At 45.8% G+C, this 21,092-nt stretch overlaps 2 protein-coding genes and 1 long non-coding RNA gene across 9 annotated transcripts; 1 reads left to right on the forward strand and 2 right to left on the reverse strand.

Moving 5' to 3' along the window:
- Positions 1–1,082: 1,082 nt before the first annotated feature.
- On the reverse strand, positions 1,083–4,593 carry LOC123053101 (uncharacterized). Of its 5 annotated transcripts, XR_006425401.1 has the most exons (9): positions 4,309–4,593; positions 3,984–4,233; positions 3,367–3,631; positions 3,056–3,265; positions 2,424–2,669; positions 2,219–2,296; positions 1,775–2,138; positions 1,614–1,661; positions 1,083–1,530 (listed from the first exon to the last, which is right to left on the reverse strand). It is a non-coding gene; the product is annotated as an uncharacterized lncRNA (long non-coding RNA). The 5 variants fall into 5 exon arrangements; XR_006425403.1 differs by having other exon boundaries at positions 2,219–2,669; positions 3,984–4,207; XR_006425402.1 differs by having other exon boundaries at positions 2,219–2,669; positions 3,367–3,605.
- A 4,836-nt stretch (positions 4,594–9,429) lies between these two features.
- On the forward strand, positions 9,430–13,547 carry LOC123049323 (protein DETOXIFICATION 16). 3 transcript variants are annotated; one of them, XM_044472253.1, is made up of 9 exons: positions 9,430–9,686; positions 10,986–11,268; positions 11,376–11,920; positions 12,022–12,108; positions 12,186–12,242; positions 12,348–12,586; positions 12,737–12,855; positions 12,956–13,042; positions 13,159–13,547. In XM_044472253.1, the coding sequence occupies exons 2-9, from the start codon at positions 11,014–11,016 to the stop codon at positions 13,216–13,218; spliced, it is 1,449 nt and encodes a 482-aa protein (XP_044328188.1). In that variant the 5' UTR covers positions 9,430–9,686; positions 10,986–11,013; the 3' UTR covers positions 13,219–13,547. The 3 variants fall into 3 exon arrangements, with proteins under 3 accessions (XP_044328188.1, XP_044328189.1, XP_044328190.1); XM_044472254.1 differs by having other exon boundaries at positions 9,464–9,736; XM_044472255.1 differs by lacking the exon at positions 9,430–9,686 and having other exon boundaries at positions 10,986–11,200.
- Positions 13,548–16,723: 3,176 nt separating this feature from the next.
- LOC123053102 (60S ribosomal protein L35-2) lies at positions 16,724–18,306 on the reverse strand. The gene is made up of 4 exons (XM_044476501.1): positions 18,156–18,306; positions 17,934–18,069; positions 17,685–17,838; positions 16,724–16,964 (listed from the first exon to the last, which is right to left on the reverse strand). The coding sequence occupies exons 1-4, from the start codon at positions 18,157–18,159 to the stop codon at positions 16,890–16,892; spliced, it is 369 nt and encodes a 122-aa protein (XP_044332436.1). The 5' UTR covers positions 18,160–18,306; the 3' UTR covers positions 16,724–16,889.
- Between the last annotated feature and the right edge of the window lie 2,786 nt (positions 18,307–21,092).

Raw genomic sequence — 21,092 nt, forward strand, 5'->3', positions numbered from 1 at the left:
CCTTGCACCCGCGGCTCCACGGCGACTACCTCGACACCGGCTACCTCGACTTGACATCGACCACGGCGTTCTTCGCACGGCTACCTCAACCACGGCTGCACCACCCTACGCTCTCGGCTACCTCGACATCGGCACAAAGGGTTATCATCCGCTTGAGCAACTCGTCGGCTTCCTCTATAGTCAACGCGTCCGCAACGCGACACCGTCCGCGACGCTCCCGCTACGACTGCGGGGGATGTCAGCCGTCGGCTGCTATTCTCTCCAGTCTGACCGTCCCCGACGCTCTTGTTGTTCGCAACGCTACCGCTACGACTGCAGGGGGATGTTAGAGATATATTTGATAGTAGAGATTGCCCGGGATTAGATAGAGTTATTTCCATCTTATCTCTAGGAGGTGTCTTGCCCTCCAAGTCTTGTACTCAGTATATACCCGCCCTCGAGGCCCAATAATACATACATCACATTCCGCAACAATCCCTCTCTCTCCCTTCTGACAGTTTTCTCTACTTTGCTTTCTTTGCGGAAAAACTTCTATCTATTCATCTTCAATCATGGCGGTACAACGAACACCGGAGATAATAAAAATTACATCTAGATTCATAGACCACCTAAGGCACGCCGCCGTCATGGCCCCTTCCTCGTCAGAGCCAAACAAAACATGTTGTAGTAGACGGTCAATAAGTCATGCTAAGACTCCATAGGACCAGCACACTAGAACAACAACCGTCGCTGATGAAGAGTAGCGTAGAACGGAAGGATCCAACCTGAAGACACACGAACGTAGACGAACGACGAATATAACCGAGCAGATTCACCAAAGATAGATCCGCCAGAAACACATCTCCACGCGCCCATCGACAGTGCTAGACGCACCACACGAATGGGGGCTAGGCGGGGAGAACCTTATTCCATCTTCAGGGAGCCGCCGCCGTCTTGCCTTCCTGGGCAGGACACAAAACCTAATAATACTGAGAGTAAAATCTAAAAACGAAGCCCTCCCACCGGCAAGCACCTCCATGGCCCTAAGACTACCGGAGACGGGGCGGACAGGCGGCGGCACCAGCAGGATGCGGCGGCTACAGTTGTTTTCTCTACTATCTTTACGCTAATGTGAAAGGCACATTCTACACGAAAGTGTTGTTGTGATCCCGAGCAGCAGTGCTCTCGGTATCTATACCACCAGTTTCTCTCGTGATGAGCGCCACAGGAGGTATAGGTACAGTTATAACTTATCTATTCGATTTTTTATTATGGCCCATGGCCCACTACCTAGATGCTATCTCTTTTACCCCGTCAGCTATCCTTAGCACGGATCAAATGGAGATAGACTATACGAGCCGTCCCATCGTGGATTCTGGACTAACGCCGCTAGTGAGCTCCTTTATGACATCCGCTCATGGGAGCTACCAATCTCCCCCAACACTGCTCCTCCTGTTCGTAGACTTGTGGATCCCCCACAGATTGGCCTTCCAATCAATTTGAGCTGGTACCACCACTCCAATTCGTTCCCAACCATGTCTGCATCGTCTCCTGTGGTGCGCCACAATTAAGTTATCAATTCCAAATTCATCTGCAAAGCAGGTTATTCATGGGTCCCTTTTCAAAGCAAATACCTGCTGAAGTACGCATTGCTGCAGCCGAGCTCTCTCCTCTAGCTGCAACTGTGGTTGCATAACAACGTCATCAGCCACGGCATCAACATGCATGCAGACGATTTAAAGAAAAACATGCATGCAGATAATGTGTTAATTTTCATTAGGTGTAGGTGACTCACTTGTAATTCCTGGGAAGACAATTCACTGCTGCTTCCACGCACGGTCATGCCCACTGGCATCGTTGCCCCCCTTAGCACGCTTGGTGGTTGGTTTGCCGAACCAACCGCAGCAACATGGGATGAAGCATTCTGTCATCGAAATCTCGTAGTTTGTTTGCAGATGTCAACATTATCTCCATCTTCAGCTGAGCTCCCTGAGGATGATGAGTGCCTGCTTGATGGTGTACGCCGTATTCTCTGGCGACACTTCCTGCTGCCCCTATTTGCATATCTCTTTTGACGCACATCTAATTCTGATGCCTCCTAACAGCTTCTGTTGTGGATGTGTTCAGTGGCAGCATGTCATCCGCCCTAGCTGCATTGCCTGCGAGCCATCAACGTTAGTTAGCATGGTATCATCTAAAGTGTACAGAATGACTAAACAGAATTAAGTAATAGTGGCACCTCTTGCTTCACCAGACTGAACTGGTTCTGATGTGCTCCTAAAACCCTGTGGTGGTGATGACCCAACACATGCCAGGCCTACAAAACAGAATTTGGAATTGCCGTGTAATCAGGCACAATGAACTATCTCACAAAATGGTACGCGCAAAATTCACTGAGTCAGATGCAAACTCCAGAAAAATGGACACAAATTGCCATAACGCACAGCCACACACTATCTCTTGCATGTGTTTTGTTCGATTAACGTTTAGCCTGCTCTTTCCATATATAATGCCGAATCCTTTCTCCCATGAATACAGATTGTTAAAATCATAGGCTTCACCGAGTCTATCAAAGCTTGTTCCTAATTTCGGCACGATTATCCTCGGCAAATCCCAGGACTGATTTCTCCATTGCCGAAATCCTATTAGGGCATGGGGCTCTGCGTAGCTTAGCAGCACCAATCCGCACTCTGAAAGTTCATGGCAATATGTGCACAGAATGAGTTCCTTCAGAGTAAGATCAACCACAAGTACAGCAGACTAACTTCCTTCAGAGAAGATATGATAATTTCCGAACTAATTTTTTAAGTTATACATCATCATAACATGACAAGTGTGAATAATCTCTACCAAGGAAACCCAACCTATTAAATTCAGTAATCTAGCATAGATAGTAATATTCTGCCTTATTTTTTCCTGCCCAAAGCTCATTTTCGACGGATTTTTTGCTTGTAAATCATTGACAATTTAGGTAATGGATCCTAATTAGTACAGCGCTATATAAGTACAGTTTTGCTTAAATCCAAGGGCTAGCCCGGTGCCTAATCACTAAAGAATTTTCTTTCAACCCCAATACCTTCGCATCCACCCCAGGAGCCTTCGGGTCAATCTGCTCTATGGAGTGCTCGGATGCTTCGCCCCTGTCTCCACTCGCGGCCTCTGGAGCGGCTTCCACCGCATAGATCTGAGCGTCTGCACTTGACACGGCCCTTGCCGGTAGCAAAAATCTTATGAGGGCAGCGCATTCACACTGGCAAGAACGAGTATTTTCAACTATTGGCTTCCCCTGACCACATACACAATAAGGCATATTCAGTTAAGTTCATGGAAAAAAATTCTCATAGCTAACTACTAATCACTTTTAAAATGCTCTAATTTTTGTCGTACCGCACATCCACAGACTATCTCTTGCATGCACTTCGTCCGGTTCACATTTAGCCTGCTCTTTCCATATCTAATGCCAAATCCTTTCTCCCACAAATATACATTGTAAAGATCTTAGGCCTCACCAAGTGTGTCGAAACTTGTTCATATCTTTGGCACAATGACAATGTCTTCCGGTTCCCCTGCAAATTGCCGGACGGACTTCTCCAGGGCTGTAACCCTGTCCGGGCAAGGAGCTCTGCCTAGAGCGGCAGCACGGACATGCACTCTGTAAGTCATTGCAAATTATATGCAAAGAATCAATCAGCTATTCTTTCAGTTTCAACCATTGTGTGAACTACTGTGGCTTACAGACTGAGAATGCATCATGTTTGCATCGCAGATTAGGGAAATCTATTTCTTCTCTGCAGTGTACTGTTTATTTTTCTCACAAAATTAACTTGCACCACAACATTCTCCCCTCGTCAATCACTATTACTGGATATGCACTAATCGCTCTTTGCATACAAATAAGTTAACCATCTGAAATGAACCTAGCGAATTCTGTTTTATTTGATAGCTAGGACACCCCTGATTTTTTAAACGCACAATGAACATTCCTTTAGTTGCAATCTTCATACCTTTGTGTCCACCCCAGGGTTTTTGCATCCACTTGCTCTATGGAGTGCTCTGAACCTTGAGCCTTATATGCACTTGCAGGCTCTGCAGTGGCGCCGTCACGACAGATTTGGCCATCTGCACTTGAAGCCGCCGGTGCTGGCAGGTCAACCTCCGCCGGCGCAATGACCGGAATCGTACAGGCTCCATGGTGATGCTGTTATCGTTAACCTCCTCTAGCAGTGTTCTAGTTCACCCACACAATTTTTGCGGCTGACAGAATCAGAGTCAGCGCAGAAAACCGGATCCAAACCATGCAAAAGGGAGGTTCAACGAGCAGATTCGAACCTGTTTATCGGCTGCATCAAGACTCCATGGCCGTCGGAGCACCTGCAAACTCGCTGGACCGCACAATCCCCTTTTGCCGCAGGAGATTTCCCCACTACTTCGCCGCCTGGGAAGAATGCAAGATCCACTTCACAGCCTCCCCCCCCCCAGCGGCCCACTTTCTGCATTTACTACGTGGACTGCCGACGCTACCGAAAAGCACCGGACCTGATCCACGGATCAGGACGGCGGCGACGTCTCAAGCCACGGCTCGGGCTCGCTCCGTTCACGCCGTGCAAACGTCCGTGCAAGCCAGGGCCCATCAGTCAGGTGAGTATAGCGGCGTATATCAGATTTTTTCCCGTCCCATGTGGACCCGCGGCCTGCCACCTTCATTCAATTCGCCGAATCACGAAGCTGTTCTGGACGGATGTGATACGGAGCTCCTCTGAGCTCGTGATCACATACTCCACGTCCCATTCTACACTAGTTTCTGTGGCATTTTTTTCTACTGTTTTTGCACTAATGTATACTCACTTTTTTAATATTGCATTTTACATGAGTTGGTATATATTTTTTCACTAGTTTCTGATGCATTTTTTACCACATTTTGCATTGTGTGTATTGCACCTTTTCTCTCTACTATTATATTCATGCATTTTTGCGCTAGTTTCTATTATGTCTTTACATTAATATGCACGGCATCTTTTGAAGTTTATTCTGTTTTTACACTAGTTTCTCATGCGTCTTTTGACGTAGTGTAATGCATTTTGGCAAAGACTGTACCATGTTTTTTGTTCATTATTAGACGGCTAGTCAAACAAAGAAAATATACCCATAAGAAAAAGAAAGAAAGAAGAAACTAATCATAGTATATGTAAGAAAGTGGTCCCACTAACTTATTTATCTCAATATACAAGCCTGCCACCTCATCATACAATTATGAATGAAATAAGGCTCACCTCAACATGCAACCATGCATAAAAAAAGACCCAGCACAACATTTGACCATGCATATAAAAATGTTTTTCACTTAACTATTCTACTTATATTTAATAAATATTTTGTAACTCTACATAATCAAATATAACAAGGCATATGTTATTAACCCAAAATTTCATCAGCTGGTTTCCGCAGCAACGTATGGGGTATTCTCTAGTAACAACAACTAGTAGCACTCCCTGCTTATTTTAAGAGGATGGTTACCATGTAATAATATAGCAAACGTACATCAAGGAGTTACTCCCAATAATAAAATTTCTCATAGAGTATCTCCAACTACCCTGGTGCTCAGTCCCATAAAATTATTATTTGGCAAACATACGAAAACACCTCTTCGATTGAATTCCCGTCATCGTCATTATTCGCACTTTTTGTGGCAACCTCCTAAGAAATTGCAAAAAATAAAATACCCCCTTCCCCCCCCCCCCCCCCCCCCCAAAAAAACATTTTTTGCATGATATCAATAAAAATGTAGAAGATAGAACAAGGAGAGTGGAGAATGGGATTTGCTAATGCATGAAGAAATATGTGGATATGGAATCTTTTGGGAGAGGCTCTCCATATAAATAAATGGAGAGTGAGATATGGGTTCGCTTGGAGATGCTCTTAGCAAGCCACGAGTGAGTACTCTCTCCTGTCAGGTTCACTTGGAGATGCTCTTAGCAAACCACGAGTGAATACTTTCTTGTAGGGTTACATAAACTAACACAATATATTAACATAAAATACATATCCAATAGACATTTGTGCAATCTATGTGTGGTCTTTGCTTCTCATTCGGTCTTATGAAATTAATCACAAAAGTGACCTCCTCTTTTCTCAGTTATTGTTCTGTTCATGCATGCATAACAATGCAAAAGGATGATATCAACAAAGATTTCAACGAATTCAATATTCAAAATATTTTATGTTTGAATAGTTTACCTGATCCATTACTCATTTCACCACCCCATTCATCTCAACAACGCTTTAAAACTAGATCTGATTGTGTTATATAGCTTTTTGTCTAGACTTATCAGTTAGCGCATGATAATATATGTTGGTGCATAATCACTTTTATGTTTCACATAGGTTGCTAGATAGTTTGGTACTTCCTCCATTCCATAATTCTTGTTGTGGTTTTAGTTCAAACTAATTCCACAACAAGAATTATGGAATGCATGGAGTATATTATTTAATAGCACATTGCATACTCTATTTCTGAAATATTAAAAGCTCATCCAGGTAAGTTGAAACATAATGTGTTGTTGCCATATTTCCTAATGTCTTCAGAAAGATTGAAACCAAGAGTCTTGCTTCAGTACGCCACCCCCTCCCCCCGCCCCTCTAGAAAAGTTTACAGGTTTTAATGCAGGCTAAAGATGGAGATTAGAAGATACCCTTTCAATCAACAATATTAGATTGTTCTGATCTCTTGTTTGATGCATAGCGAAAGTAGGGATTAGAATTAGGTGAACCTAAATATCCGAGCATACCCTTTTTAATTAACTTTAATATTCGTGCAAACTTTTAAGGGAGGTGTCAAATCAAAACTATGAAACCAAATGTTTGAAAGTTAAATATGAAGCACAAATGTAGTGTAAGAAACAGTCGCAATGGGACAATAAGTAATTGCATAAATACTCAAATGCAAAGTGATAAGATGAAAAAGGTAGTTGTGTGCATATTAATAGGCCTATTTGCCCTAAAATTTGACCCCCGGGGAAAAGAACCGCACTAATCTCTGATCTCTAATCAAATATCCAAAAGTGTAGGTGAGGGCTTACTTAAAGGCGGGAAGGAAGACTAACCAAGAAAAAAGGCACATCGGTACTAGACTACGCCCATACTCATTGATTGTAGCTTTGGTATGTTTTTAGTGGGTGAGTCAAGTTGCTAGTTCACCTTAGTGAGGCTAGCAACTACAATGAGTTCATTACCATAATTAAATGTGTATGTTTTCATTAAGGCATCTCCAACGCCGATCCTAAAACCACCTGCAACCGTCCGAACCACGCGATTCGGACGTGTTTTGCCATTCAATGCGGAAATGTATCGGTTCGCCGACCGGTCTAGACGTGCTTTTTTTCCCGCAAACCGGAAACAAACTGGTGGGGCTTTGCGGGCATCCGGACAGCTGCTACGCCCGCTTCTGATTGCCCTAGCCCACCAAAAAACCCTCTCTTGTGCCCGTACGCATTCCGGCCTGAAGTCAGCTGCCCACATTCATGATGGCCCAGAGCGGACACGACCGCTCACTGCAGCCGACATTGAAGTGGCTCACTGGCCGAGAGCGCCCCCCGCTGCTCACCCGCTGCGCACGCCTTCTCTCCGCATTGAAGTGACATCCGTCTGCCTGGCTACCTCCATTAAACCGGCGCCTGTTTCGAGGAACCTACTCCGGCGCCCCAAGTGCCACATGTAGATTCGTGTGCCGAATGGCATTAAACACTTCTTTGGCTGGCTCCTCGCACCCACCCACTATATAAATGTGGCCAGGCGTCGGGCTATAAACATACCTCACCTCCTCTCTCCATCTCCTCCTTGTACAACACCCACCATGGCCTCCGGCGAGTAGAAGGAGTTCTCTAGCATTGCAGCAATTTGGGTTTCCCCGGCGAGCTAGCCCTATACACGTTGGCTTGCCGCCAAACCCTCCGGATCCGGTGCCACCGCCATCGCCAGCCCTCCTCGCCCGTCCAGGCTGGCCAATGTCGTCTCCTGGGAACTCCGTCACAAACAATGGCGGCAATGCGTTAGGCAAGTGGGAAAGAAGCCATGTCTACGGAGGTCGGCACGTCTGCGGACAACGAGGGAAATAGATCATAGGAGCCCGCCGGCTCTTGGGTCCCACAAAGGCCACCGCCAACGCATCGCCAGGTTACAGAGCCGGTGACTTGCCCGATGAGCAGGGGAGTAGACCATGGCGATCGTCTTCCCCCGCCCAAAAACCAACCATGATCCATGCCTCGCGGAGGCGGAGACCACTCTTCCCCTCCCATTGAAGCATATCCCTCCGAGGCTCACGGCAGTCCGATGAGCAGGCTACCAGACATAGGGAAGACATGTCGTGGGAGTGGAGATCCGCCCCAATCGGCATTAGACTAGTTTTAGCCTAGTCCGTATAGTTTAGTTAAAATATGTCCTAAATGTAAATGTTCGGTTTGTATGAAAATTATCCGGTTTGCATGTAATTCATCCAGTTTGTTCAGACTCGGCTTGAAATGTATGCGGGTAGCTTTGGAGGGCCACCTTCCGTATTCGTGTCCGCGGATTGGTCCCACCTGTCCACGGACGGATGAGGTGCCCGGTTTGCAAGTCAGCGTTGAAGATGCCCTTAGCTCGTATCCAAATGCATTCAACATGTCGAGAAAACATGTACTGCTTGGTATGCGTGCGTTGAGTTATATGCAAACTAAAAAAGAACGGAGGGAGTACTACTACTAGTATCTAGGACAATGAATGCATGTTTTTTATTCATACCCCTATGAAGAGCGGAGCGGTAGGTATAGAATGTAGTGTTTTTCAATGTTTAAGCTCTTGCTACACTCAGTTGGCGCAAATTGGTAATAGAAAAAAGCAATATTATATGGTAAACATTTTGTATTTTTACATTTAGTCTACACCTTTGCTAACAACATCTATATATTTTATCATCTTGTTGTTTAAGGTGTCTGCGCTAGAATCTTGTTGCAGGCTATATGTGTCAATCTCACCGACAAGAGAACCAACATGTCATTTGATGGTTACGAGATTAGTTATACCATAATCTCATGGATCAAACCCTAGGTTTGACGTCCATGTGTCTTGTTAAAACGGAATGTTCCGGTGAGAGACAACATTCAATCTACTCCCTCCGTTCCTAAATATAAGTCTTTGTAGAAATTTCACTATGGACTACATACGGGCAAAATAGATAAATCTACATTCTAAAATGCATCTACATACATCCGTATGTGATTCATAGTGAAATCTCTCCAAAGACTAATATTTAAGAACGGAGGGTGTAGTTGTGGAAACTTCATTAATCTTGAAACTCCACCGCTCCGATATTTATAGCGGGCTTATGTGAGGTTATTCGTGTGACGGTGTCCACGTGTTCGCGCGTCTATCCGCCCCGCCCCACACACACACGAGAAGACAACGAAAACTCACCTGCAATATATGCGCCATACGGTTCAGGCCGAATGATTCATCTCCTCTGTTCTATTTTTGAAACTCAGGCTGCGGACGGACCCGAGGCGTACAAAAGTCTTGGAGTAGCGATACAGCCGCTCCGTAATGGGCCAATAGGACACCACTCCATCACCGTAGCCGCCTCCGTCGTGCGCGGTGGCCGCCGCCTCGGCCGGGAACAACTTCTTCTTCTTGGGGCCTTCGTCCCCGGGGCCGCCTGAGCCGCTGCCGCAGCGCCTGCGGTACGGTTCTTGTCCACGCCCTTTCCTGATCTTTCTGCTCCGTCGCAGAGGTTTGGCAGAATTTTCTCTTGGATGTCTCATGAGTTGGCTCTTTGTGTGGATTTCCTTTCTCACAAACTCCAAATTCGCTGTTGCCCATGCCTGATTGATTTATGAAAAAACAACGAGGGTTATGAGAGCGAGGGGTGCCAGAAAACCTGTTCCGCTTAACTCGAAATTTAGGAACCCATTCTGAATCTCGTATGAATAAACCACCGGGTGTTTAACTGATACTCCCTCCATTCCAAAATATAATGCGCCCACGCTTTCCGAGGTCTAACTTTGACCATAAATTTAGCCAACGAGACCGATTACGGCGGGAGAAAAAGTTATATAATTGAAAACTTCTTTTGAATACAAATTCACTGGTATAACTTTTGCTCCTGCCGCAATCGGTCTTGTTTGTTAAATTTTTTGTCAAAATTAAAGCACGGGGATAGAGAAAGCATTATATTTTGGAACGGAGGGAGTACCTTGATGACACTGCGCCTTAGGAAATTCTCTTTTATGTGTGCGTCGTGAAGCAGGCCGTAGCACGTCAGGGGTCAGATATGACACATGACCCTGACGACGAGAGCGGCTCCAGCTCCGGCCGTGATTGATTTCGTTACCTATGAGATCATCTACGCTTGTAGCTTTCCAACATTTTGACTATAATAGTGCAAACGCGCCGATTGAGCATGTGCTGTTGATTGTCCTATCCAATCTTGCTCGTCAGATACTCCCTCCGTTCCAAAATATAATGCGTTTTTGGTTTCCGCGCTTCAGCTTTGATCATAAATTTAATCAATGAGACCAACTACGGTGAGAGCAAAAACTATAGCAGTGAATTCGTATTCTAAAGAAGTTTTCAATTATATAATTTTACTCCCGCCGCAGTCGGTCTCATTGGTTAAATTCATGATCAAAGTTGAATCTCGGAAAACGCGGGCGTACTATATTTTGAAATGGAGGGGTAGTTTATTATGTGAGATGTCTTGAACTTGGCTGCCAAGCTGCCTGCCTCCTTTGTCTCACATGAGATTCTGTACTCCACTTGACTCGAGCACGCTGAAATTGACTGATTCAGGGGCACGTTCAACTTGCTGCCAAGCGAGTGCCTCTGTTTCCCCTTGGTTTCCTTCCTAAATCTGTCCTAGAGTGCAGGCCTATACAATATTGATGGGGTTGATTAGTAGTAGTAGTATACCACTGTATATTCTTTCACAGACATGATAAATATACCCTCACTTCACTTGTTAACGCATACCTTCTTCACAGGTCAGAACAAGAGTGTGAGATTTCAAGTATGTCGCCAACCATGGAGGAGCCCCTTGTTGGGGGCAACGGCAGCACTGACAAGACAGGAGGGCCAAAGGAGAGCTTGGTGGTGACCGAGGTCAAGAAGCAGCTGTACCTGGCTGGGCCTCTCATCGCCGGATGCCTGCTGCAGAACGTCGTGCAGATGATCTCGGTCATGTTCGTCGGCCATCTCGGTGAGCTCGCTCTCTCGAGTGCCTCCATCGCCACCTCCTTTGCCGGTGTCACCGGCTTCAGCTTGTTGGTATATATATTATGTCAATTTCATCTCCTGCATATTTTGATCCTCCTGAATAAACAGCTAACATCAACTTGAATGTTTTTTCCTGTATCTGTTCATGATCATCTTAGGCTGGCATGGCGAGCAGCTTGGACACACTGTGTGGGCAAGCCTTCGGGGCGAAACAGTACTATCTGCTCGGCATCTACAAGCAGAGGGCGATCCTTGTGCTCACGCTGGTGAGCGTTGTGGTTGCGGTGGTCTGGGCCTACACCGGGCAGATCCTCCTGCTCTTCGGCCAGGACCCGGAGATCGCCATGGGGGCGGGGAGCTACATCCGGTGGATGATTCCGGCACTGTTCGTCTACGGGCCGCTGCAGTGCCACGTCCGGTTCCTCCAGACGCAGAACATTGTCCTCCCGGTGATGGCGAGCTCGGGCGTCACGGCGCTGAGCCACGTGCTCGTGTGCTGGTTGCTGGTGTACAAGCTTGGGCTGGGCAACAAGGGCGCTGCCCTGGCCAACGCCATCTCGTACCTGGCCAACGTGTCAATCCTGGCTCTCTACATCAGGCTCTCTCCATCCTGCAAGAGCACTTGGACAGGGGTCTCAAAGGAGGCGTTCCGCGGCATCGTTAGCTTCATGAAGCTCGCCGTGCCATCTGCGCTCATGGTTTGGTGAGTTTTAGCTTGTGCCCCACCCCTCAGATTATTTGCATTGCAGGTAGATTTTTTTCATGGCCCATCTTCTGACTTAATCTGATCCTGCATGTACACAGCTTAGAGTGGTGGTCGTTTGAGCTGTTGGTGCTTCTCTCCGGCCTTCTCCCAAATCCTAAGCTGGAGGCATCCGTGCTGTCCATCAGGTGAGTTGCAGCATTTTCATGGAGTGTTTCACATTTTGTGTGCCCTTTTCTGACGGGAAATGTCGAACCCCTTGCAGCTTAAACACAGGTTCGTTGGCATTCATGATCCCCTTCGGGCTTGGGGCAGCCATAAGGTACTACCACTGAACAACTCAGACTCATAACCTTTTGCCATGCCTGTATTACAACGTTATCGTATAGCCATTGTGGCAATGAAATCGTGTATCTTGTGATTGTAGCACCCGTGTCTCGAACGAGCTTGGTGCTGGGCGACCGGAAGCTGCATGTCTGGCTACTCGTGTGATCATGGTTCTGGGTCTCGCGACGGGTGTGTCGCTAGGACTTATTATGATTTCAGTGCGCAATCTATGGGGGTATGCATATAGCAACGAGAAGGAAGTGGTGGAGTACATTGCGAGGATGATGCCTATTCTCTCCGTGTCCATCATTTTCGACGATCTGCAATGTGTTCTTTCAGGTAAATTAAATATATACGACGCAAATCCCTAGTAGTTGCAGACTAGTTCCTGAATTTCCTTCAACTTTAGTCTATCTTTTTGTCTGGTATCATTTCGATGAACATCATTGATCATGTACTGATTGCAACGTGGTGTACTTGATATTCCAGGTGTTGTTAGGGGTTGTGGTTTGCAAAAGATCGGTGCTTGTGTCAACCTCAGTGCATACTACCTTGTCGGCATCCCGGCGGCGCTATGCTTTGCCTTTGTCTACCATCTTGGCGGAATGGTATTGATTTTACCACCCATACCATACAGAGAGTTCCAGCTTCACTTGTAGTATTTCTCGTTTGAAGAAACCTCTCTAAACCTATGGGTCTGAACTTCAGGGGCTGTGGTTCGGAATAATCTGCGGACTAGTCGTGCAGATGATGTTGCTGCTGGCCATTACCATGTGCACCAACTGGGATAAAGAGGTGGGCAAATTTCAAACCAAAACTTCTACCACGCACACACGCATTGTTTCGTCGGCTTCTCGGCATCTCGAGTTCTTAAAATGTGTGGCTCACCATATTGCATTTCTCTTGTGTAGGCTCTCAAGGCAAAGGACAGAGTCTTCAGTTCGTCCCTGCCTCTTGACATGACGACATGAGCATGGGACAAAGATGCAGAATTGCTCTTGGCCAGGACCAGTACGCTAGCTGGGCAAAGGAGATAAGAAACTCGTCAGGAATTTGGTTACCGCTTCGTCTCCATGTCACCAGCATGGCCGTGGCGCTTCCTCGAAGGAAACGTCACCCAACGACCAACGAGTGATCTGTTTTGGTGATTTTTGTAGAAGAAGTGAGATGGCGATGGGATGTTTTCACAGGCAAAAGGCATGGCACTTGATACGATGATAAGGGAATAAAGTAAAATGTGGTGTGTACTAGAAAATCCGCTGTATGGATGCAACATTGAGAATTGAGTAGATTATTTTAATTTCTTGGTTACAAATATTAGATGCAGTCACTGTTGTCATTTACAGTGATTACGTGTGTACTTCGTGCTCCGGAGCTCCTATCCTATTCACCGCCTTCAGCATACACTATACCACCATGTTTGAAGTGAAGGGTTGTGGCTAGAACCGCCGCCGCGGCCTTTTCCGTTGTCACCATCGCTCGTCGACCTATCCATCGGTACTCGCTCCAATTGCCATCTCCCGTCAACACATGGCTCCGCCCTGCTCTAGCCGTCGGCCGACCATCCCTTAAACCCAGCAGCACACCGCACCTTCTCCGGCGAGCCTCCGCACCCTGCACCCTAACCTACGCACTCCGATAGCCTCTTTCTCTGGCTCGTTGCCGCCACAGAAGCTAAATGGGCCAGAACCGTTGTCATGACAAGGTGCATGAGTAGGTTCCTTCTTGCTAGTTCACATGTTCTTTGTTTCGTCACTAAATCTAAAACTATCCCTCATGATATCCCTAAGGGCCTCTTTGATTCGCAGGATTTTTTTTTAAAAAAAAAACCCTATATTAATTAATTAATAATGTTATTGCAATCATTCATTACAAAATTCGTCACACAGGGCGAAACACTATTAAGAAGAATCCCATCAGATTTATTTATAAAGCTAAACTTCGCAATTTCGTGCGCCACCTTATTGGCCTGCCGATTAATTTTTGCAATTTTAAAATTCTTGAGCATCGTCAATATACTCAAGGCTTCTTTCTTCAATTTTAATTTCTTTGATTCGCAGGATTTTAAAAATGTGGGAATAAGAAAAACATAGGATTGTAATGTCATGCTGCTCTCAATTCTATAGGATTTTGGTTTGTTTTTACATCATAGGAAAAACAAAGGATGCTTTCAAAGAGGTTAGAGTGGATGTTAGAAATTCTATGAATCAAACAACCAAAATATGAAAAATTCCTAAGGATTGTAACCCTCCAAAATTCCTATAAAAATCCTTTGAATCAAAGGAGCCCTAAGTTTAGTTGAATAAAAATAATGAGTATCATCAAGTAGACGAATGCAAGACCATCACACGTAGTAGCAAAGGCATCGAACCACATATGCTCCTCTCGAAAACAGTGGGCGTGTTTGGTTGCCTGCGTAGTTCCAGCCTGTGCATCGTATGGAGGATCCTGGGTGAGGCTGGCTTGGTTGAACTGATGCAAAGATCAGCCGAGATGTGTGTTTGGTGAACTATATGAGATGGTGTGCCAGAGGTGTTGCATACAACATATGTTGTTTGGTAGGGCATTAGAGCTTATTTCTGCTACCTCTTCTCTTCCACTTTCAGTCATTCTTGTTGGATCTGGACCATTCCATAGACAAACAAAATAAGTAAAACAAATCTTACCTGAAACCTAAGCGCAAACTCAAGTTTCAATTTTATTTATTAGAAATTCCTCAAACCAATGACAACATTTTTCACAAGTAACAAGATCCGGGCAAAGCCTCGTTGTGCAAGGAACATCCATATCGCAGCCAATCACAAATTTAAGGGGGGGGGGGGGGGGGGGTAGAAGGATGAGGGGGTGGAAGAGGATGGGGATGGGAGAGAGGAGGTGGATGGGCGGAGCTGCCTTCATACATGCAGATATGCTGATACATGAACAAATGAAGGCCCAGTTCTTTTCGCCTCATGATTCTCCAGAGTCTGATTCCAGGAAACGTCCAGTTCTTTTCTGAGATTCCAGCTTGAGGTTGTTGTGTGAGTTGATCGCTGGAATATCTGTAACACCCCTAGATTGGAACTATGTGTTGAATTGCTAATACTTGGTTAATTCGAACAGTTCACGTCTAATATAAGCACGAAAGCGATTTATGAACATTATGAAGCACTAAATATTGCACAAAAGAAAAGTGTTTGATCTAACAATCCTTAGCATACCAACTATCTCCCACACGAACACGATAGCACCATCAGCACATCTAACATTCATCAGCATAGCATTGTCCAGCACACAACAACAAACATAGAACTTTTGACAACAACAATAGCCATTAGCAATAACCCAACTACACGCTATTATCACACACACACCAGGAGCAGCCATTAGCAACAGCAGAGCAGCCATTAGCAGCACCATAGTATGTGTGGCACCCACGGCCTCGCTGCGTCCATGGTGTCCAAGGCGGCAAGAGACGTCGGCTATGCCACCGTCCCGTCGACGGCTGCATGAGATGAGTGGGTGGATGTAGAGAAGCCACAGGGAGGCATGAGCGCCGCGCACGTCCATGGCAATAAACAGTGCGATGAATCGACGCGGTGGAGGAGGTAGTGTCGACGTTGGCCTGCCGACCCAGAAGCGGGGCGGAGTGTAGCGGTGAGGCGGCGACGGGGAGATGAGAGGAACCGCTCGTGCACAGGTCCTTTGGCCCGAGTGGCATTTCTTCTGTAATTACCCCCTCAAGTAGGGCTATGCTCTTAAAACGAAATGTCTTGTTTTGATTCTGCGATGCACTGCAATTCTCAGATTTTCTACTCCCCAGACCAAAGAGTTTCAGGCCCATATATCACACTACACTGTGCTATAACAAGGTTGGTAGATAGTACATTGTTTGCAGATTAATTATACTGATAACCATGAATTTATTAACTATGGCATTTCAGAAAAGTATTCTTTAAATTGATATGGGGCCATTTCACGGTTTACAAGTATCACAGGGAGTCATTACCTAAGTTCCTCCCACTATGACTAGCCTAAGTGTGAGCATATTCATATATCTTTACTGCCCCTTTCCCCATTTATGAGGTTTCTCTAAAAAAATCATAAAAAGACTAAACAACCATATTTTTATCACAAGGCAATAGCTATAAGGGCTGAAGGTGAGGGGCTAACACACAGAAAACTAATTTTATCACAAGGCAAAGGGGCCAACACACAGAAAACTAATTTTATTCAAAAAAAGGGTGTATCCAGAAGATGTTATTCCACTAGTCCTTCCCTGACTAAAAGCTTAATATGGCAAGCGGATGGATCAGAGAAGGAAACGGATGCAGAACATCAAGCATCCACCACCTGGACAATCAGATGGCCTACATCCACAATCAGATGGAACTGCAAACTAACAAGGCACGATAACCATCACACTAGAACATCAACTAGCAGCCACTAGCACAATCAGATGAACTGGAAACTAACAAAGTACAATAACCATCACACTGCAGCACCAACAAGCAGCTATAGATAATAGTGTTAACAAGCAAAAGTTCGAATTTCATGCAGGATATCGAATACATTGTACTTAGATAGCAGCGGTGTCCACACAGAACATAAAATTCATGCAACTTCTGGGCAAAACTCGGCCGGCAAATCATTCACTCCTAACCTAGGCCTTGATAGCATACTTCCTGATGGGGAAGTACTTCTCACGCTTCTTCTCCCTCTCGGTCTTCAAGGAGAGCTGCATAATATCATATAAAATGACATCAGTAAACCAAAATGATCAAAAGCACTTGAACAACATAGGACACAGTACCAACACATCCCCTCAGATGGGGAACATGGACCTACAGCTATTGTTATTATACTGAGAGCACAGATTGCTATTCAGCAGTTAAAACATAACATGAATAGAAACTAGGCAGTTAAAACATAACATGACATTACCCAGACACAAGCAGAAAATACGACAGTCACTCATGATTGAGTTTGTTCAAAATGACTCAAGTGCAATACATAATACAAAGTAAACCAGCATCCCAGCTCCCACAAGCTGTCAGACTGACAAATACAAACTGTATTTCATCAAGCAAAAACAAGAACGTTGTCCAATCTAGAGATTCACAGCAACCCTTACAGTGCCAATTCAACCAGCCAGGTTAGAAGGATTTCATAAACCCAACCCCCAGCAAACGACTGGGCAAGCCATACAAAATACAGTGCAATGTCACTAATCAGTTGCACAGTTGATCTACGAATAAATTCGATACACATACGGCATCTTACACAAGATGTACTTAACATTTAACAAAAAAACAGAAATACATGGCATCAACTTTACTAATCTCAGAATCCATGGAAAACAATTTGAGTAGTATACCATGACAAACTAGAGCGCTTCCACAGTTCCACGTAAAGAAACGCAGGACAAGTATAAGGACAGGGAGGACTGAAGTATCACCTGGTGCTTTGTGAGACGCCTGCGGATGGCGCGGGTCTTCTTGGGGCGGAGGTCGAGCGGGAGCCGCTTGTTCTTGTACGCCTCCCTCAGCGCCGACTTCTGCTTCTGCGAGATCACCGTGAGCACCCTCGCAATCGAGGTGCGCACCACCTTGCTGCGGCGCAACACAAGAACCACCCGTGAGCACGACGGAAACCTAGGCACGGATTACTCTATAGGGGGAGGGGAGGAGGTCCGGGAGGCACGTACATCTTCGACAGCTTGTTGGGGGCGCCGCCGGTGACCTTGGCGACGCGGAGGAGGGAGAGCTCCGCCTTGAGGTCCTTGAGCTGGCCCTGCAGATCCGCCTTGTTCTTCCCCCTCAGCTCGTGCACCTTGATCCGGGCTGCCGCCGTTGGTCACGATAATGTCAGATCCGGAGGGTACAATAGAACCAAATCAATCAGAGACGACGGAGAGTTAGCGTCTTACCCATTGCTGCTGGCGAGCTGGTCTAGCGGCGGGAGCGGCGGCGGCGGCGGGCGGGAGGGTGAAAATGAGACGCTGAGGAGAGACGGGGGCGGCTGCGGCGGGTTATATATATGGCGCTGCGCAAGATGAAACCCCTGAGACAGAGGAAACCCTAGGATGTTATGGGCTTTGGGGCCTCTGGGCCTAGAGCCTGCACTCGTGGTACGTGAACTATTGGCCCACGGGCGTCTCCTCCTCAAAAGAAAAACAAAATCGCATTTCCACGCGAGTCACTATTTAGGTTTGAGAGCGCGTCGAGTGATTTGTCCAGCCGCCATCACGTGTGTTGGGCGCTTCTTTTGGATTTTGGTTTATTTTATTTTTCTGCATACGTTTTCAAGTTTTAGATGGGTAATTTTTTGAATTTTCAGTTTTTGCTCGTTTTAAAGGAAAACAAATTGGCAGTGATTTTTTCGCGAGAAGCGCTGTTTTTTTTTAAACATCAGTACAGACTTAAGCGCTCATACATATGCGCATACACTCACCCTTATGAACGCACACACGCACACACCATATCCCTATGAGCATCTCCGAGAGACTGAGCCGGCATATCATCTTGAAATTTACGAAGTCACCGTAGGCGCCTCGTCATCGACGAGAACGTCTCCTCCCACTGAAATCGCATCGCCGGAAATTCTGAAATAAATTCAGGAATAAATGCGAGCACCAGAACTTGAACCCTGATGGACTGGGGATACCACTGTCCCTCTAACCATCCAACCATAGGTTGGTTCGCGAGAAGCACTGTTTTGGAAAAGGGGAAAACGTAACATGTGCTTCCATGACATGCGCAACTTTGCTTTCAAAATAAGTTGTGTTTCAGAAAAAAGGAAAAAAGCACAGCATGTGCTTTCACGAGCCCGGAAATGAAAAAGCACAGCATGTACTCCCGTGAGAAGCACAACCCATGCTTTCCGAAAAGGGAAAATCACAATTATCTTTCAAAAAATGAAAAAAAAAACACAACTATGCTTCTAGGTTCCTTTTTCGCTTGAGTTTTTGGGTTTTTGAAAAAAAATCATGTTAATTTATTTCATTTCTGAGGTTTTTGGCTTTTTCATGAAAAAAATGGCGAAACCTATTAACATGAGATTTAGTTTTGAATATATCGATACGAGCAATTCAACGGTAAAAAGGGTTCATGATTATATGCACGGTTCAAGAGGTTAAACGTTATGAAAAAAAATGAATCTATGAAAAAAAAAAGGAAATACACTTATAGCCTGTTTGGCAAACTAACGGAAGGGGAATGGGAGTTTAACTCTAATTCCCTTTCCCCATCTCAATTACCAACCCTCCCTTAGGTAATAGATATGTGGCACTTCTACACGTGAATTCCCTTTGCACTTCCCGTTGAATTCCCATTCCATCTAAACAAACAAAGGAATAAAACTCTCTATGCCTCAAACTCCCATTCCCTCTCTCCAATTCCACCAAACCAAACAGGCTGTTAGGTTGCGACAAGTGCCACACGTGGAGTGTGGCCACTTATTAGTACCAAAGAAAGGTGAAAAGTGACATTCACAAGGGGTAACCTGTAACTGGTGATCTCGAGGTTAACCATACGTAGCGCACATGTTAGGGTATATTTCTCCCTAAGTGGTTTTGGTGATTGATGACAATGTGTTTGCGGACTACTCCCTCCGTCCGGTGAAGAGTGTACATCTAGAAATTTTAGGACAAATTATGGAGTTGAGTACAGAATGCATTGAAAAGGTGCAAGTTGCCATCTCTCTCCTCTTTAATTACCCAACCCCCAATGAGCTAACTGCATGTAGAAATTAAGAAGACCATGTGTAGATTGCTATTGGTCTTGATTACCATGTGATGAGAGAGAAGTATTTTTTCCCATTTTAAAGTGCATTGGGAAGATAGAAGTACACTCTTTTATGTACAAATTTTGAAGCTAGATGTACACTCTTCACCGGATGGAGGGAGTAATCGTGTGCATTGAGCTTTTCAGTTGTTCAAGCATTTGGCGCAAGACGATTCGTGCCCCTTAGAGTTTCGAGTGAAGACGGGTTTTTTTCCTACGGTTCTTTTCTAGTGGTCTTGAGTCATAGGGAAAACCGTACTATCAAGAGGGGGTCCGCTTCGAAAAGGTTCAGGTGGAATCAACACGTACACACCCATATTGCACCCTTTGTCTCTTTTCGGCTTATTGGAGTTGTCTACCGTTTGTACTGAAGCAGTGGTGAAAAGTTGCAAGCGGTAGTACCGTGGACTGGAGCGGTAATACCGCCTATGGGCGGTAGTACCGCTACGAGTACCACTCGCACTACAGCTCGTGGCTGGGACCTCGATTTTTCATGTCGGGTTCAACAGTGGTGCCTCTGGGTTACTACCGTGCTACCCGTTTGTCCCCAGAAAATGGGCGGGTGTAGCAGCGGTAGTACCGCCCATACTACCACGGCTACCATCGCCTGTCCCTCTGTTTTTCCCTGTTTCTCTTTATCTCTTGTGCATCCTTCGGGGAGCGGTAGTACCACTCCTGGAGCAGTAGTACTACTTGTCTGCGGGCTGAGAGGTGCATAACGGTTGGATTTGTCCCCCACTATAAAAGAGGGTCTTCTTCCTCAAGAAGACCCACCTCTTCCTCCCCCAAACTCCATTGTTGCTCCAAAACTCATTTTCGCCCGATCTCTCTCCCTAGCCAATCAAACTTGTTGATTTTCTAGGGATTGGTTGAGAAGGCCCGGATCTACACTTCCACCAAGAGAAATTTGATCCCCCCACTAATCCCTTGCGGATCTTGTTACTCTTGGGTGTTTGAGCACCCTAGACGGTTGAGGTCACCTTGGAGCCACATTCCATTATGGTGAAGCTCCGTGGTGGAGCTGGGAGCCTCCAATCAAGTTGTGGAGATTGCCTCAACCTTGTTTGTAAAGGTTCGGTCGC

The sequence above is a fragment of the Triticum aestivum genome, chromosome 2D (assembly GCF_018294505.1).
Source record: "Triticum aestivum cultivar Chinese Spring chromosome 2D, IWGSC CS RefSeq v2.1, whole genome shotgun sequence".
Classification (NCBI taxonomy): Eukaryota; Viridiplantae; Streptophyta; class Magnoliopsida; order Poales; family Poaceae; genus Triticum; species Triticum aestivum.

Excerpts from the sequence above, each read along its gene's own strand:
- LOC123049323 (XM_044472253.1), top strand. The coding sequence starts at position 11,014 with ATGTCGCCAACCATGGAGGAGCCCCTTGTTGGGGGCAACGGCAGCACT. Across the intron at positions 11,269-11,375 it reads TCACCGGCTTCAGCTTGTTG|GCTGGCATGGCGAGCAGCTT; the intron begins GTATATATATTA and ends TGATCATCTTAG. Across the intron at positions 12,587-12,736 it reads TCTGCAATGTGTTCTTTCAG|GTGTTGTTAGGGGTTGTGGT; the intron begins GTAAATTAAATA and ends TTGATATTCCAG.
- LOC123053102 (XM_044476501.1), bottom strand. Across the intron at positions 17,839-17,933 it reads CCCAACAAGCTGTCGAAGAT|CAAGGTGGTGCGCACCTCGA; the intron begins GTACGTGCCTCC and ends GTTGCGCCGCAG. Across the intron at positions 16,965-17,684 it reads GGCGTCTCACAAAGCACCAG|CTCTCCTTGAAGACCGAGAG; the intron begins GTGATACTTCAG and ends GATATTATGCAG.